At 40.7% G+C, this 19,011-nt stretch overlaps 1 protein-coding gene across 1 annotated transcript; it reads left to right on the forward strand.

Annotated features, from left to right (window-relative positions):
• Positions 1–1,707: 1,707 nt before the first annotated feature.
• On the forward strand, positions 1,708–18,713 carry CYP4V2 (cytochrome P450 family 4 subfamily V member 2). Its single transcript, XM_027122667.1, has 11 exons — positions 1,708–2,501; positions 6,981–7,093; positions 7,488–7,573; positions 8,371–8,561; positions 8,970–9,039; positions 10,508–10,634; positions 12,598–12,783; positions 15,842–15,944; positions 16,751–16,885; positions 16,979–17,158; positions 18,389–18,713. The coding sequence occupies exons 1-11, from the start codon at positions 2,288–2,290 to the stop codon at positions 18,559–18,561; spliced, it is 1,578 nt and encodes a 525-aa protein (XP_026978468.1). The 5' UTR covers positions 1,708–2,287; the 3' UTR covers positions 18,562–18,713.
• The last annotated feature ends 298 nt before the right edge of the window (positions 18,714–19,011 follow it).

Below are 19,011 nucleotides of genomic sequence, written 5' to 3' on the forward strand. Positions count from 1 at the left end.
GTACGTTGCTACCAGGAGAGAAGGATGGTGCTGTGCATTTCTTGCAGGCCTGGCCATCTGACTGGTTTCCTCTGAAATGTAAATATTCCAAGGCAGTATGAGAAGGGTCCCATCTGGTAACAAGAAAACCACAGGAAAGATGAAAGGGAACAAAGGGACAAGGCTTTTCTTTTGTTGACCCTTAAAAAAAAACTTCAGTGTCCTGTTCCTCACCCACAAATTGCCTTCAAAATAAAACTAAACCGTGTACGCCTGGCAGTCAAGGTTTATTTCAGCTCGCTCCATGCCACCCATCAACATCATCTCGCTCTAGGCACTCTGAGCTACCTTGTGCTCCAAGCAGGGGCCCCTACACTGTCTCCTGAACCCCTCATACCCTTCCCTGACCTGGAGCACTTCTCTCGTGCTGCCTGGAGCATTCACTCCCCCCACCCCACCCCATCCCTCCCTCTTTCTCGACTTCCTGAGGTCTGCAGTTGTAGGTTATATTCCTTGTTTTGTCCACAGGGATTAGCAGAGAGTCAGATATAGACAAATCTTGTACTTTTATAGCTTTAATTGGCCTTGTGGCTCAGCCTCAGTCCTTTAGAGAGAAGGAAATGAGAGCCCAGAAGATATACTGAAAGATATTACACAGATATGTTTTTTAAAGTGTTAAAGTAATTCAACAATATGGAAGTGAATAACATAAAAAGTGTAAGTTCTTCTCCATTCCCACGCAGTCGAGTTGATCATTATTTTTCTTTCCAGGTATTAGTCTAGCTGCAGAGAAAAAAAATTCTCCCAAAGAGGGCATTACATTATATACTTTGTTCTGCAACTTGTTTATTATTTTTTTCCACTTAATATTTCATGAACGTCTTTCTGTGTCGGTATATATAGATGACTTGAAGAAATTCAGTTGGAGAAAAGTCTTAGGTATGTTTTTCTCTACATCAAAGAGGCTCTGCAGGTGGCTGCAAGTAAAGCTAATCCAATTAAGCAAAATAAAAATACAGGGTATTCTCAATATTCCAGCTTCCTTGGCACTTTTCCTATAGCTTAGGGACGTGCTGCTAGGAGCGGGACCCTCCATCCCAGCGCCTTTGTGAAGAAGGATCAAGTGTACACAAGGGAACCAGAGTCAGGATTGGGTACCTGGAGAAAAGAGAGAATTTGGTAGTTAGGGAAACCAGCCCCTGGGCAGAAGTGGAGCATCCTCCTCACTGTCCTTACCTTTTCCCTCCGCAGGCTCAGAGTTTTGTCTCCTTTCCCTTTTGAGAGCACTCCATAACTACTGTCTCATCGAAACCTCCCCTCCCAGCATCACTTACCTCCACCGCTTTCAGAGAACGCGACCTCCATCCTCTCCCACCCGCCCTTGCCTTGTTCTCTTGGGGTGCTACCTTTTCTTGTTCCCGAAAATATTTTGAAAAATATTTGGATCACCAACAACCTTACTCAACTCCCCTGTGTCGCAATCAGCTATCCGATGCAGACTGATAACTGGTGCCCCTAAGGTCGTGTCCCTAAGGCTACTCTGGATCAAAGTAGGTAGCTGCCCGAATGACCCCGATGCGGATGCCAGGATGCAACCCACCTCCGGGCGGGTAGGCAGCCAGTCCCAGCGGACTGGACCACTGGCAGATGTGCAAGGAAATGAGCTTAGGTACCCAGCCGGGAAAAAAACGAGCTCCAGAGGCTGAGTTTCAAACCAGATACGTCTTTATTTCCATTTAAAAATATCCTGCGCACTCTAGCCTGAGTCGTCCCGACCCCAGCAGAGGGGGGCCTATAAGCCAAAGCTCAGCCCCCTCTGGCCCCGGAGCGCCTCTCCGTCACTAAGCTGCCTTCCATTTCACCTTCAGCATCCTCCCCGCTCCACCCACTAACGTGCCACCATTTACATCAGCGCAGCCCACAATGCTCGTTTCCCGGACTTTCGTTTTCTGCTCGAAGCAAACAAAGAGGCCGGTTACGTCGGCTTGGGCCCCCGCGGTGCCTGATCGAGGAGCCTCGGAGACTCCAACCTTGTCGCGAGAAGCAGGGCTGCCCCCGCTTCAGGGCGGCCAGGCCTGTGCCCACCTCCTCCGGCCGGACGGGGAAGTGAGCGGGGCCGGCGACGCCCCCTTCTGCTCCCGGAGCGCCCCGCACCCTGTGGGCACCGCCCGACTTTCCAGAGGCCAGGAAACTCCGCCCGGGGCCGGCGCCCTTGACCTCCCGGGGCTGCACCGCGCCCGCCGCCCCGAGCATCCCGCCCCGCGGTCCCCGCAGCCTCAGTCCAGCTGCAGAGCGGCCCGCAGGCGCGATGCTGGCGCTGTGGCTGCTGAGCTTCGGGCAGAGGTTGCTGCTCTGGGGCGGGTTGTGCGCGGTCTCCCTGGCGGGCGCCATCCTCACCCTGCACCTCCTGCGGATGGTGGCGAGCTACGCGTGGACATGGCAGCAGATGCGTGCGGTCCCAACCTTGGAGGGCGCCTACCCCTTCCTGGGACACGCGCTGATGTTAAAGCCGGACGCGAGAGGTAAGGGACCGCGCCCAGGCCGGCCAAGTCCCCGTCCCAGGGATGGGGGCTCCCGACCTGCGCCGCGCCGCCGGCCTTCTTACAGCCTGGACACCAGGGCTTGAGGTGCTGACGCTGGGAGAGAGGATTTGTCACCCGCTGGAGGATGGAGTTCCAGTTCTATCCAGTTTCCCTATGTCACCTGGCAAAATTGCTAGTGCCCTCCGTTCCCAACTAACTTTTTCTTTGTGTACAGCGTAGGTTGCAGCATCTCTGAGCTTTTGTCCTGAATTTTTGCTTCTTCTCTTCCCACCTCCTACCTGCTCCTACCTCAGAGCACTGCAATCTTTGCTTCTGTCTTGGCTGTTAAAGCCTTAAAGGCAGAAACTTCCCTGAACAAGGCAAATCCTTAGAACTTAGAAATCTCCCTCTCTCTCTCTCTCTCTCTCTCTTCCTCTCTCTCTCTCTTTCTCTCTCTCTCTCTCCCTCTCTCCCTCTCTCTCCCTCCCTCTCTCTCCCCCCTCCCCCCCCCTCTCTCCCCCCTCTCTTCCTCTCTCTCTCCCTCTCTCTCTCTCCCTCTCTCTCTCTCTCCCTCCCTCTCTCTCTTTCCCTCTCTCCCTCCCTCTCTTTCCCTCTCTCTCTCTCTCCCTCTCTCTCTCTCTCCCCCTCTCTCTCTCTCTCTCCCTCTCTCTCCCCCTCTCACATTTATTTATATGAAAACCACATTTGTAAAATCATCTTGGATAATACTTAAAGCAGAGCTAACCTCCCCTTCGATCCTAAGGCTTTATAGTATTAAAAAATAATTATGTAGAAATATGAACCCTCCCCTCCCCACAAAAGAAACAATATACTAGAGGAGTCTCATCATATTCTTTTTGGGAATTTTTCTAAGACTTGAAATCTCTATTGAATAAGACCTGTTTCAAAACAAACTGTGAGTTGACTGGAATATTTAACATAATTCTCTTTGGAATTACTTTCTGAGTGAAGAGAATGACAGTGTATTGTCTTTTATAAAGGGACTTTTTGATCCGTCATACAAGTACTGGATTTTGGCAACAGGTAAACTTTTGCTCCATTTCCAGCTTTGCAACCAAGTTGACGGATTTGGGGAAGTTGTTTGAAACTCTCTAAGTTAGAGGGGTTTTGTTTGTTTGTTTACCATTTACTTGTAAATGTATTACAGAGTAATTTTAAGGATGAAATTTAATGCATGTGGTATCTAGATCACTGTCTAGAACTTGGTTAGACTAAGTTAAAGTTGTCAATCAACCATTTATTGAAGCCCTGCTTTGTGCCCAGCATTGAGCTCAGCAAAATTGGGGATATCAGAATATTCTGAGAAATATTCCCTGTTCTCAGCACCTTTGTCTCTTATACAGGAGGCTGTGCTTTTCATTTTGTGGCTACTGTCCAAATTCTGCCCTCAGTAATTCCACCTGGAGTATTGCAGTTGCTTTCCCATGAGCCCTTTGAACTCTAATCTCTTGCTTTTGCATCTATGTCAGCACCCGTCTTCCTCAGCTGCCACCTGCTATTGGACCTGATATCTTCAAACCACAAATTCAGACTTCCCTGTCTCCTCTGTCAGACCAGACCAAGGCAGGCAGTATATTAGCACGAAGCCAGATATTTTGATACTGTTGACCTGACCCAGCTCTTTTCATGGCAATGTTACCAACTGTCTTGACCAGAAGACATTTTGAAGAAGTGCGGTAATATGGTTAAGGTGGTGCATTCTGGGGTCTGACTGCCTTGGGTACAAAGCCAGATTCCACCATTTACCAGCTCGGTGATATACTGGGCAAGTTGCTTAACTGTGCACAACTTCCTCAATTGTTTAATGACAGTAATAACAGCGTCCCTCCCCATATAACTGTGGTGAGGCACAAAAGACATAATACACCTGAAACCCTGAGCACTAGATCTGACATACAATAACCTGCCATAACAAGTAAATATGACATAATGAATGTTAATTATTTTAAGATTATTATTATTAGGTTTGGCGTGCAAACACTTAAAAAAATCAAGACTATTGATTTAATTTTATATGCAGTGGACATCCCCAGCCTTAGCCCTTCTCCAGCTTTGAACAACTTGCCCTGAAGCTCAGGGGTGGGTGAAGCTTAAGGATGGAAGAGGACCAGGGATGGACTGAGCACGAGCACATTTTTTGACATGGAAAAAGAGCTGAAGAGCTTAATGGTTCTGTTTTTTATGCCATAGCAGTTTTTCCCCTTGCCCAAATTCCCACGTTAAAAAAAAAAAAAAACCCTGTCAAAATCTCAAGCATCATATTAGTAGCCTCACAGTGAGTTTGGGATGAATCCCACTGTTGTCAATCAGGCATTCCCATTGCCCAGGAGAAGCCCTGGATACCCATATGCCTCCCAACTAGCCTTCCCCTCCACAAAATTGGAAAGGAAGAAGTAAAACTGTTAGTCTTTGCAGATAACATGAAATTGTAGAAAACCCTAAAGATTCCAGCAAAAAAAAATTATTAGAGCTAATAAACTACTTCAGTAAAGTTGCAGGATACAAAATCAATATATAAAAATCAGTTGTGTTTCTATACACTAATAATGAACTATCAGAAAGAGAAATTAAGAAAACAATCCCATTTACAATTGCATCAAAAAGAATAAAATACCTAGGAATAAATTTAACTAAGGAAGTAAAAAAGGTGTACACTGAAAACTATGAGACACTGCTGAAATAAATTGAATAAGACACAAATAAATGGAAAGATATTCCATGTTCATGGATTGGAAGAATTAATATTGTTAAAATTTCCATACTATCCAGAGCAATTCTCAGATTCAATGCAATCCCTATCAAGCTCTCAATGACATTTGCCACAGAAATAGAATAGTACCAAATTTTGTATGGAATACAAATGACCTCAAATAGCTAAAGCAATTTTGAGAAAGAAGAACAAAACTGAAGGCATCACACTTCCTGATTTCAAGATATATTACAAAGCCATGGTAATCAAAACAGTATGGTACTGGCATAAATGCAGACACATAGATCAATGGAACAGAATAGAAACCCAGAAATAAACAGATGGTGGTCAATTAATTTAGCACAAAGAATCCAAGAACAGATAATGGGGAAAGAACAGACTCTCAATAAATGGTGTTGGGAAAACTAGACAGACACTTGCAAAAGAATAAAACTGGACCACTATCTTACACCATGCATGATAATAACTCAAAATTGATTAAAGACTTAAGTGTAAGACCTGAAGCCGTATACCTCATAGAAGAAAACATAAGTGGTAAGCTCCTTGATTTTTTGGATTTGACACCAAAAGCAAAGGCAACAAAAGCAAAAATAAACAATTGAGACTACATCAAATTAAAAAGCTTCTGCACAGCAAATAAAACCATTAAGAAAATGAAAAGGAAACCTACAAAATGGGATATATGATTTGCAAATCATATATCTAATAAGGGGTTAATATCCAAAATATATAAAGAACTCATACAAGTCAACAGCAAAAAACCCTGAACAATCTCATTTAAAAATAGGCAGAGGGTCTGAATAGACATTTTCCCAAAGAAGGCATACAGATGACCAACAGATACATGAAAATGTGCTCAACATCACTACCCGTCAGGGAAATGCAAATAAAAACCACAATAGGACTTCACCCCACACTTTTTAGAATGGCTATAATCAAAAAGACAAGAAGTAACACATTTTGGCAAGAGAGAAGGGAACTCTTGAGCACTGTTGGTGAAAATATAAATTGCTGCAGCCACTGTGGAAAACAGTATGGGGATTCCTCAAAACATTAAAACATTAAAAACTGAACTACCGTATGATCCCTCAGTTTCACTTCCAGGTATATATACGAAGAAAATGAAAACATTAACTTGAAAAGATATATGCACGCCATGTACACTACAGTATTATTTACAGTAGCAAAGACATGGAAGCAACCTAAGTGTCCATCACTGGACGAATGGATAAAGAAAATGTGGTACACACACACACACACACACAGAGGAATATTATTCAGTCATAAAAAAGAAGGAAATATTGCCATTTGTGAAAACGTGGATGAACCTTGAGGGCATAATGCTCAATGAAATAAGTCAGACAAAGCAAGGCAAGTATTTTGTGATCTCACTTCTGTGTGGAATCTAAAACAACAACAACAAATATCTCTCTGGGAGATATTAAGTGACTTGTCCAAAGTAAAACAAAAACAAAAACCCCAAGGAACCAAAAGACACAATAAGGAACTTATTACAAAATTTTTGTCTTTTAAAAACTTTTTATTGGAGTATAGTTGATTTACAATGTTGTGCTAATTTCATGTGTACAGAAAAGTGGATAAGTTATACATATACATATACCTACTCTTTTTTAGATTCTTTTCCCATATAGGCCATTGCAGAGTACTAAGTAGAGTTCCCTGTGCTGTATCCTTATTAGACAAAATTCTTGTCTTGATTAAATTTAAGATTAAATATTTTCTCCCAGATTTTTTTCAGCAGATGATTCAGTACACTGAAGAATACCGACACCTGCCACTGGTGAAACTCTGGCTCGGGCCTGTACCTCTGGTGTTCCTTTATAACGCAGAAAATGTGGAGGTGAGTATGTGGCAGATGTGATCAATATTCCACTGTCTGTCTGATGGTGTGGGAATCTAATTAGATGTGGTCATCCTCCGGATTCACCTGCCTCTCCCCTCTCCCCTCTCCCCTCAAGAAATGACTCTGCTTGGTTCCTAGTTTGTGGGAAGAACCAGGAATCATCTTGGACATTTTCCTTCCTTTCAACTCCATTTAGTCCTCAATACTGAATGACAATTATACGTTCAAAACTCTAATTACATTTCTTTGAGGCACAGGAATGAAAATGAATCACAGAGAAATAACAATTATGAAATCTTGCTTTAAAAATTAGTTGTGTTCTAGCCAGGTGTTCTTATAACTGAAATTGTTTTGATGTCTATATCCCTCAATTTTTTTTTCTCTTTTAAAGGTAATTTTAACTAGTTCAAAGCACATTGACAAATCCTATATGTACAAGTTCCTAGAACCGTGGCTTGGCCTAGGACTTCTTACAAGGTACCTCAGTGGAAATTTGTAAAGCTGTCTTGTAGAAACAGTTATTTCTATGGGTAATTTGTTATTTGAGGAACTGACACAAGGTATTCTTCCAATAGCAAGATTGAGGTATTGGGAATTATGGGAGAAGCTGGAAGGAAAGGTCCAGCTAACAATGGGCCTTTGATAGATAGGGTGTATGGTAATCTCCAGCCACTATATTCAATAATGTTAATCACTAGTGTTCCAAGAAAAATGAGGAGGTACTGATATATAAATGGAGTAAAGCTAAGGATAGTTTGCAGAAGGGAAATCTTGAAAATATAATGAAAAAGGCAGTCACCCTCAGAGAAGTGTATCGAACACAGTAGCCTCACTTCTTGAGTTGGCACCCAGAAACAGGACTCCATCCTCTGAGAAAGGGCCTAGCAAGAGAAAGGCAGGACCCTGGTGGGGACTTTGGAGAATTCAAAGATAGTAGAGATGAAAGAAAATCATGGAGCAGTGGATCATCTGAGGACTAAGATGTTGATAGAGGGAAGAAAAATTCTAATTTTTAGGAACTCAGAGCTTAGAAATTTAGAACAATTCTTAAATGTTTCCATTTTTAATGAATACTCTTCTAAACATTAGTAATATAGAACAGTATTCAAAATATTCATTCTGTAACTATACATGAGTCTTTGTCATTCTGACCAAAGCATTTGAGAATCTGTAGATTAAGCTGTTTCAAGAGAACTTGATGATGACTATATTTATATTTTATTTGTTTCAGGTGTTGCTTCTTTTTTCTTTGTAACCATGTATTTTATTTCTAGTACTGGAAACAGGTGGCGCTCTAGGAGAAAAATGTTAACACCCACTTTCCATTTTACAATTCTGGAAGATTTCTTAGATGTCATGAATGAACAAGCAAATATATTGGTTAATAAGCTTGAAAAACATGTTGACCAAGAAGCATTTAACTGCTTTTTTTACATCACTCTTTGTGCCTTAGATATAATCTGTGGTAAGTCTCACTGATTTATTTTTAAAGTTAGGATGTAATGATAAAATGGCACAAATAGAAAAAGTCCATAGGGCGGGGCGGGGCAGGGGAGAAAGGACATTGGGTTCTTCTGGAAGGTCCTATTGCTAAATTAGCCACCTGAGAAGCAGCAGCCATTCACAGGACTTCGGACAAATGGTCACTGAGCCAACATGACCAGAAGGTTCGAGGGAAGGAAGGGCAGGAACTGGGAGTAAGAGAAACAGTAAGAGAAGCAGGAACTGGGAGTAAGAGAAGTGGGAAAAGAACAATTCTACAATATATATGGACAGAACAGGACATAATGTCTTTTTTCAAGTGTCTGCCACTGGAAAATGTAGCCAAGATATGTGCATTAATTGAATGGTTGCTTCTCACTATATTTTACAGAAACAGCTATGGGGAAGAACATTGGTGCTCAAAGCAACGATGATTCCGAGTATGTTCAAGCAGTTTATAGGTAAATGAAGTCCTAATTATTTCTAAAATAGTTATCGGGAATTCCCTGGCAGTCCAGTGGTTAGGACTCTGCGCTTTCACTGTTGAGGGCCCAGGTTCTATCCCTGGCCAGGGAACTAAGGTCCCGCAAGCTGCGTGGTGTGGCCCAAAAAAATAAAATAAAATAAAATTGTTATTGATCAGGGCTTTAAAAAATTCTTGCTAATAATTTCTGTCTGTACTGTAGCTTTTTCATCGTTTCAAAGTGAAACATTATACTAACAGTTAACCTAACCATTTAAGCATGTCTTTCAACAGTACAGGAATGCTTATGGCACATCCAGATTATGCAGTAATTTTAAATGACTATTTTATAATATATCGAGAGATTACATTATGATGCTAAGTGATAAAAGAAAGACATAAATTTTTTGGTAGTTTGATAACCACTAGGTATAAAAAAATTATTCATAGAAAAAGCTAGGAGATACTATACCAAAATGTTAGCTGCGGTTATTATTGTGTGTGTGCTCTCTCTTATTGTGTTTTGGTTTTGTTGTGATTCATTCTCCTTTCCTATATTTTCTGCACTGAGTATGTATTATTTTTTAATTGAAATAATCAACTTTACTTTTAAAATTGCTTGTGATTATTCAGCTATTAAGAGGCAGGGCCAGGATTTGATTCAATGTATCCTATCTTTAAGTCCACGGCTCATTTCACTTCATCTTAACAACTACTTGTTGAGCATCTATAATCTGCCATTCACTGCACAAGGTACTGACTAGTTTTATATGGGCACATGAAACAGAACAGCAGGAGAGACAGGCATTGAAGCAAATGAATATAAACTTATAAATTATAATAATTGCTTAGAAAGAAAAGATCAAGTTGATATGAGAGAGGAAAACAGGGATGTGTTTTACAGATTGCGTGGTCAGGAAAGGTCTTCTCTGAGGAATTGACATCTAAGCTGGTCATGAAGGAGGAAGATCGTGTAGAGGTCTTTCTGCTTCTCACTGGGAATAATGAGGGTGGTGCTCGTGACAGCTATGTGACGGATGGGCATTTAACGAGCACTTTTCTGTGGAAGAGGGCAACCCGTAGTTTACTGGCACTACGGAGGAGTGAGAAAGCAAATGAGTGGACACTATAAAGAGGCAGATTTCATATCAGCTTGTGCTACAAGAGCCACAGGCAGCCTGGGGTGGTCAAGAACTCTCCCTGGAGAAAAAGAAGCAGAGATCAGATGACCATTTAGCAAGGATGTTTTATAACAGATTCTTCATTCCTCTAAAGGACCCATTAAATGTTTAAGCTTCACTGGATGTGTAATACCCCATGCCTTCATTGTTGAGTGTAAAGCCTGGATCCTAGTAGCCTCTAAGACGAATCATTATCATCCCTACATATTACCCTCATTGAGAGCGGGCATCAATTAGGTGCTCATTTTCAGTGTATCAGCTGATGTGTTTTTATCCTATTTATAGGATGAGTGATTCAATACATCAAAGAATGAAGATGCCCTGGCTTTGGCTTGACCTTTTGTTCTTTATATTTAGAGATGGATGGGAACACAAAAGGAGCCTAAAAATCCTACATAATTTTACCAAAAATGTAAGCCCTTGATTTTTTTAAATTGTGATAAAGTATACACAACATAAAATTTACCATTAACTGCACTCCCAGTGTTCTGAAACCATCACCACTCTCCATTTCTAGATCTTTTATATGTCCAAGATTTTTATCCTGTGTTAACATACCCTGGAGCCTGTGTCTCATAAAATAAAAGTTGAATAATAATGGAAAGAAGGAGACAGTGTGATTACATTTTTATTATGTACTCACCAAATATTAATTAAACACCTGTTAGGTGCCAAACACTGTACCAAGTGTTAAAAACATAGTAATAAGATATGTATGTCCCCTGAAAGAGGTTAGTCTAGTAGAGCAGGTCGTCTATTAAAAAAATTACAAAATGTGATATGAACTATAAATATTTATTAACAACCAGGGTGCTATGTTGAATGAATAAAGAGGAGGGGATCCATGTCATGAGAGTCTTAGGGAAAATGTTTGGATTAGGCAGTAGCTTTCAAAGGCAAAGGGCATTTATAGCAGTATCTCAACTTGGAAAAGATTAAAATTAAGTAGATGTCACTATTTTACTTCCAATTAAAAAATAACAAGGAGATAGTGGTATTGTTTCAGATATAAGATGTCAGTCTTGTGTTAAACATGTGCTTTTGACAAAGCAATATTTAATTGAAAATATACACCAAATTATGATTTAAATGTACTGATAAAAGTACCAATTTAAATATATTCTCTCTTTGCTGTCAGTTTCGGTTTAAACTATATTGGCATTTCTTCCTTACAGTGAGGTACAGCCTGTCACCAACAGATTATGTGGTTCCCAGTCAGGAAACGTTGGATGAATGAGGTGTTGGATTGAGGTGGCCACAGTGGAGGACAGAGTTATCTCCATTACTGGGCAGTAGGAGAATGACCACATTTTTCCTCAAATTACATGCATTACTATCAATATCAATAATTAATGAATTCCAAATTGGATGGACAATATTATTTATTTAATAAATATTGAAAGTTGCATATGGAGTGCCAGGCCCTAGGGGGTTCCCCCAAGAATGAAAGGAGATATGGTGTTTTGTCCTCAAAGCACTTAGGATCTATTCATTCAAATCACTTAGTAGTAGGTTTGGTCAATTGCCTGATAGGAGAAGAAAGTTGAAATGTATAGCCAAATTAAGTTTATGGGCTTTAATTCTTTTATTCATTCAGCAAAGATCTAAGGAACATCCTTAAAATGCCAGACAATGTTCTAAGGGTTGGAATTATATCAATGAACAAAGACAAATTTGCTGCCACATGGATGGTACATTCATGCATTATATTATATAGCAAGTATACTATAATGTCAGGTGTAAGTGAAATGGAAAAAAAAATAAAGTAAGGCTAGGAAGATAGTGAGTGCTAGGGACCAGGTTAGCAGTGATCCGGGAAGGTCTTTCTGATGCTGTGAGAAGGGGTCAAGACCTTAAAAGGAGGGAGGGAGTCAGCCACACTGGCACCTGAAGAAAGAGAAATCTAGGCAGCAGGAACAGTGAGCACATAGGCTGAACTGACTGCTCAACCTGCTGTTTCTTGTCCCCGATGCAAGCTGTAATGAGAGCAATCCATTATTAGTCTATTATATAATGATTGCATTCTCCCACCACCTAAACTTTTTCTCATTAGCTCATCCAAATCTCTAGGGCACCACCTAGGGGACTACTAACTCTATTTCCGTGTTAGAAAGATGGCAGAAATAGCCCTTGAATATTCTGAATTTGTCTGACATTAAATTTGTTTTTAAAAGTCTTATCAAATAATGCCCTAAAATGTTAACAGGAAGCTTTACTATATTTTCCACGAGAGCCTAAGTTATTGTTGAGTTAGAACAGGAAAGGTTTCATGGAAAAAAAATCCATGAAAGAAGCTAGTATATTTTCATAAGAAAATATATTATGAGGCTACATCAAATTCCAAACAAGAGCATATGATTGTTTAACTCGTACAGGTCATCACTGAACGGGCCAATGAAATGAAGAGACATGAAGAAGGTAGAAGTAATGACAAGGACTCTCCTCCACGCAATAATAAACGCAGGGGTTTTCTTGACTTGCTTTTAAATGTGACTGATGACCAAGGGAACAAGCTGAGTTATGAAGAGATTCGAGAAGAAGTTGACACCTTTATGTTTGAGGTATTTTATCTCATCACGTTATTTTCGGGTATCATTAAACAAATTGCAGTTATTTTCTAGAATCTTTAGCATCATTTTTAAAAGTTTATTCAAGTTTTAAAGTAGCTTCATATAACTGAGGATGAGTCGCTACATTATAATTAGAAATTACAAAATGTAAGAACCTGATTAAGTACCAGATCAGCTTTCTTCTTCAGAAAAAGCCTTTGACTCGTGTTGAGTATAGCGCTAGACACATTGTTTTCTCAGGAAAACCTAAAACCCATTGGATTTTTCCAAGTAGAAAAGAAGTCAGAAATTGCTTTCCCTATATTGCTTCATGCTTTTTAAAAATTTCTGAAACCCACACGTCTGTCTTTTCTCTACCTCCTTTTTGAAGTTCTAGCAAATGAGTGCTTAGCTCTTGCTTTGAGCTGCCCAAACTAGAGAAGATAGCAAGAGCCCTCCGACAGAGAATTTAACTAGATTGTGATTCTAAAGGGATTTCTGACCTTCAAATAATGAAAAGAAAGATGCAGTTTTTACAAAAGGTAATTCTAGCATTATTAAATATTACAAAGAGTGAATCTCTCAGTGTGTGGATTGCCAAATAAAGATGAAGAAATGGTTTTAAAAAGCTCCCTGTGGTAATATCCTGGAAGTGGAGGAAAGTGAAGGGCATGGGTGGCTTTGGATGGCTCAGTACATGCCAGCCATGGACGGTGTGAGCAGCCCTGCTTGCAGGCACCTGGGTACAGTGTGCCTCTGGGTACAGTGTGCCTCTGGGTACAGTGTACCTATGGGTACAGTGTGCCTCTGGGTATACTGCCAGATCGCACATTCTCCCGGGGGCACAGTATAGGAAAGCAAGCTGTGTCAAGGGTCCCTAGACCCGAGTTCTCATTCTGGCTCCATGCTGACTAGCCTTATGAGATGGTGCCAATCATCTCAGATTTCTGTCACAGCTTCCCTGTGTATAAAATAGAGAGATGGATTAGATCAGTGGTTTTAAACTTCTTTTTTAAGCAGAGTGCTTCACTGAAAAGAAATTTTATGCAGAAAATGGACATCTAAATTAGCTAAAATGTGGAGCAGTGTTAAGCTGGGGTCTCTGGGGCCAAATCCCACCTCTAACCTGTACTAGAGGTGGGACCTCGGGTAACTCATGGAGCCTCTCTGGGCTTTGGTGTCCTCACTGTTATAGCACGGGCCTCGCAGGATAATTATAAGGATTAGATGAATGATTTTTTAAAGCGCACGAAGAATCTTGCCCGGAGCATGGGAAGGGTGTGGTGGATATTGGCTATTATCATTTGAAGTTAAAGTGGAGAGACCATCTCACATCTCCGCCCTGCATACACACGCGCACACACACACACGCCCACATACACTCTCATGCACACGTGCACACACACATCCTTCTCCTACCAAAAACCTCTCACTTTCATGAAAACAACCAGAATAATGATCCGTTTCTTCCAGCTCTAACATTGTTTGAAATTCTAAGTTCTTTCTTCTTTGCATCAAATAGGAGACACACCTCGTATGATTATAATATGGTGACCTCCTCCATAGAGAGGTTGCAGGTTATTACAACCACACCTTTCCTGCCCCAGGTGCTGGCCACTGGATACTAAGGTTCCTGCCCCTGCCCTGTCCCACTTCTATAAACTGTGTGCTTTGTGCTTTGCTTAATCCTGCTTTCCTCGGGTAGCAGACGCGTGGAAGCAGGAAGTTCAGCCGACATCTCTTACACATTGGGATCAGGCTTCCGCCTATAAATTCAAGCGAAGTTATTAAGAATTCTTTAGCAAGAGCACTTCCTCCTGTGACTGGTAAACAACTGAGTGAAATGGGTCAGATCTGGTCCACAGCTCAGGGTAGTCTCTGTGAAGGAACAGCAAGCCTGAGAAGAGGCAATGGCACCAATATCAGAGACTCGGAAAATATGTATTTTATAAAATTGCAGAATAAACCTCAAACAATTCAACTTCGAAGCTGTTTTATGAAGCAAATGCTTTGGAGATTTCTGCCCAGAAAAAGAAAAATTATAACCATCACTTTTGTTGCATGGGGAAAATGGAAAAGTAAGAACTTCCATAGAGGAAACAATTTGTTTTCGGTTTAGTTCCCCTAAAAGTCTTATTCATAGAGTTATAATATTATTATTGATTTTCCAAACTTTTTTTTTTCTGCAGAACTCCTGTAAAAAAAAATTTGTCATCTGTTCTTAATCTCTAAAATGTAAATATCTGTATCAGGTATTTCACAGAGTCTTTCTAAAGGAAAATTGAATTAGTTTCTGCAAAGTACTTAGTATTTTGCCTGAAGCTCAGCAAGTATTACGGGAGGCTATTTATCAACTTCCTGACATGCAGGATGTTACTCAGAACCACACACAGACACCCTGGCGTCCAGGGCTGACAGGTAAAGCCTACCTTACAAATGCTAGAAGGTGGAGGAGTACAGATCTGGTAAACTGGCTCATAAAAGTCAGGCTTTTTCCCCTTAAAAACAGTCAAGAGCACCTAGTTCCCTTGGAAGGCCCCCTTATTAGCACAGCCTAGCCACTTCTCACCACACATGCATAATTCTTCTCAATTATGAGAAGAATAACCATTATGATACTTTTCAGATTTAATCATCTACAGCAGATCATTTATAAGTTGACTCAGAGGTTCTCTTCCTATTTCCCTTTGGACGGTGTACTTACAGCCTTCCTTTCATTCCTCAGAGCATCACAATTACCTTTTTATATCATGTATTACTGGAAAAGATTCCTCTTGGTAATCTCCCGTCCCTCACAGTGATTCAGGGAGTTGATTGATGGCTTTTGGAGCTCGAAGGACCGTAGAGTGTTGGAATATCTATCTAAGCATGAACCTTCCCTTTGAAGGGATTGTTTTATTTGTTTGTTTCTCACCAAGGTGAAATACTGTACCGAATACTGTACCGAATTAATTTATTCTGTTTGGAATCGCAGTGCAGCTGTCCAATCCAGAGACAATTCCAAATAGAGTTCTCTCTTCTGATCTTCGCAATACTACTCCACTAAGTTATTTTTTCCTTACATTTGTAGGGTCACGATACAACCGCAGCTGCAATAAACTTGTCCTTATATCTATTGGGTTCGTATCCAGAAGTCCAGCAAAAAGTGGACAACGAACTGGAGGAAGTGTTTGGTATGTTTTGTCCCTTCACTGGTTACACTGTGGGTACCATGTCCATGGAAGCAAGTGCCGTTCCTGCTCATGAAGCACAAACAGCAGGACCTGTTCTAAAGATACAGCAATAAGCAGGAAGCCTCCCCTATGGGATCCCTTCCAGTCCCAGTCTTCTTAGCAAAGCCTTATTCATCACTTACAGAATACAGGCATTTGCTAATTGCATGGCATGTGACTGCACTGGGCTAGATGCTGGGGATGCACAGATAAATGTTACTGTCCTCAAGCATCTCACTGCTTAATAGATGAAGCAGACATATCTACATAAAGCACTGAGTCATGGGGTCAAGGAAAACTGTTTCATACAGCATTGCGTCTGGCCACGAATGAGAGAAAAGATGCATTAAGCCGGTAGGACAAACTTTTCTATGACACAACCAGCAGTCCGCAGGTAAGCTGTCCTAGGCTGATGCCAGCAGTGATGTCACTGGAGTCCCAGCACCCCAAAAGGAAACTCTGTCCCATTAATCAGCCACTCTCCTCTCTTCCCCCAGCCCCTGGCAACTGCTAAGTTACTGTCTGTCTCTATGGATTTACTACCTGTTCTGAATACTTCCTATAAATGGAATCCCACAACATGTGACCGTTGGTGTCTGGTTTCTTTTACTGAGCATATCTCATTTTATTTTGATTATGGGTAATACTAGAAACTCTACTTTAGCTGTAGGTATTTAACATGTTTTGATGCATGTATTCTTCAATGTCCCATCCTCCAAGCTCAAATAATCCTTTCCTTGTTATCTCATGTATTTACTTACAACCAGGGAGATCTGATCGTCCTCCTACCTTAGATGACCTGAAGAAACTTAAATATCTGGAATGTGTTGTTAAAGAGAGCCTTCGCCTTTTTCCTTCTGTTCCTTTCTTTGCCCGTAATCTTAATGAAGACTGTGAAGTTGGTAAGAATTCTATAATTTGAATAGGAGGGAGAGTGGATTATTTTAATGTCTGTCTTGCTCCATACTCATGGCCTATTGACTACTTCTTGACAGCGGGTTACAAAATCGTGAAAGGCTCTCAAGTAATCATCATGCCCTATGCACTGCACAGAGATCCAAGGTACTTCCCCAATCCTGAGGAGTTCAAGCCAGAACGGTTCTTTCCCGAGAATTTGAAAGGACGTCATTCATACGCATATGTGCCCTTCTCTGCTGGACCCCGAAACTGTATAGGTTTGTATCCATCAGAACTTGTTTGACCTTTCAGGCCTGCAGAGTAGGGGGTTTCACACAAAAATTTCTTGAGATGTAGCAGCCCAAAGGCAACTGTCTTTTTAAAAAACTGGCTTCCTCTTCCCTCCACTTTACTATACATTACTGTTTTAAAATGTGACTGTCATAAAGTGTATTAGTTTGCTAGGGCAGCCATAACATGGTACCACACACTGGGTGGCTTAAACACAGGAATTTATTTCCTCCCAAATCTGAAGCTAGCAGTCCAAGATCAAGGTATCAGCAGGATTGGTAATAAATACCTGCTTAGCTTGTAAGTGATCTTCTTCTCCCCGTCTCCCCACATGGTCTTTCCTCTGTGTGTGTCTGTGTCCTAATCTCTTCTTTTTATAGGGACTGCCAGTCAGATTGGATTAGGGTCCACCCATCTGATTATTTTATTTTATTTTTGACCATTTTAATTTAATTACTTCTTTAAAGTTCCCATCTCCAAATAGTCATATTCTGAGATACTGAGGTTTAGGACTTCAACCTATGAATTTGGGGGGACACAATTTAGCCCATAACATAAAGCATAAATAGTTTCATGGTAGAGTTTGAAAATGTTGTAGCTTTTAGATTAAAATAGAACACACTTCATATGGTACAAAACCTATTTAAAACAATTAGTTATATTTAGCTTAATTTCTGTGTTTGTTGATTTTAAGAACTGCATTTTGCAAAACCAAAACACAAAATGCTTACCACAAGGCCAGATGAAGTGCTTAAGCAAAGTGAATGCACGTCACCATGCATTATAAACACTTTCAGCTTCAGAATCTCTAGCATTTTATCGTTTATGTAAATGCAGACATTTGTAAATTAAGGCCAGATTTAAATGGATGAATCTGACGCTTATTTAGTACCTCTCGAGTAAATTAAATTTAAGTTAAAGGCCCAAATAAGAAATCAGTCGAGAGTGGTGATTCTCATGCTTAAACGAGCCCAGGATTCATCTCAGTTTTGCTAAAATACAAATACCTGGCCCACTTCAGCTGTTCAGATGCACTGGGTGGGAACAGGAAGGGCACTCAAGAATCTTCATGTTTTACAAGCATCCCAAGTGATTCTGATTCTCCCAGGGCCCACTGCGAAAATATAAAATTGCTTGCTTCCTCTAATTGGACTTGTGATTTCTCACATTTGAGATACATCTATCGTTAAAGTGTTGCTATTTACATTAATTTGAAGGTCAAAAGTTTGCCATGATGGAAGAAAAGACCATTCTTTCCTGCATCCTGAGGCATTTTTGGGTAGAATCCACCCAAAAAAGAGAAGAACTTGGTCTGGCAGGAGAACTGATTCTTCGTCCAAGTAACGGCATCTGGATCAAGTTGAAGAGGAGAAACACAAATGAATCCTAACTATACTACTGGGCTGCTCTCTTACCACAAAAAGGTCTTTCTTTAAAGGAAGCTTTGCATTTACAATTTGTAGATCATGAACTCAATATTCTTAATCCCTAAACCTAATTTTTTTCTTGTCCCCATTTACCTTGGGGTCAAGTCTACCAAAGCGTGAGTTTTCATATCTCCATCACCATCATAGCTCTGACCTCTGGTCTTGATCCCAAAAGTAAACTGATGACTGTACCCAAATAAACACATAAAAGCTTCTCAGCAGAGGGATCCACAGGCCAATCCAATTTCAATCAATGGACCCAAAGGATATAATTTAATTGAAGTTCCAGAATATTTTTAAGGTATTCTTGTAGACTCAGGAACATATACATGCATGTATACACATACATTTGTTTGAAAAGGGTGAGTAATTAAGTACTTAGACATAAGGAGCTTAAGTTTCAAGAATTATAT

The sequence above is a fragment of the Aethalodelphis obliquidens genome, unplaced genomic scaffold (assembly GCF_003676395.1).
Source record: "Aethalodelphis obliquidens isolate GAN/ISIS:26980383/991018 unplaced genomic scaffold, ASM367639v1 scaffold25, whole genome shotgun sequence".
NCBI classification, from domain to species: Eukaryota; Metazoa; Chordata; class Mammalia; order Artiodactyla; family Delphinidae; genus Aethalodelphis; species Aethalodelphis obliquidens.

Coding starts and splice junctions, on each gene's coding strand:
- CYP4V2 (XM_027122667.1), top strand. CDS start 2,288: ATGCTGGCGCTGTGGCTGCTGAGCTTCGGGCAGAGGTTGCTGCTCTGG. Junction 10,635..12,597: donor TACATAATTTTACCAAAAAT/GTAAGCCCTTGA, acceptor TAACTCGTACAG/GTCATCACTGAACGGGCCAA. Junction 15,945..16,750: donor CGAACTGGAGGAAGTGTTTG/GTATGTTTTGTC, acceptor ACTTACAACCAG/GGAGATCTGATCGTCCTCCT.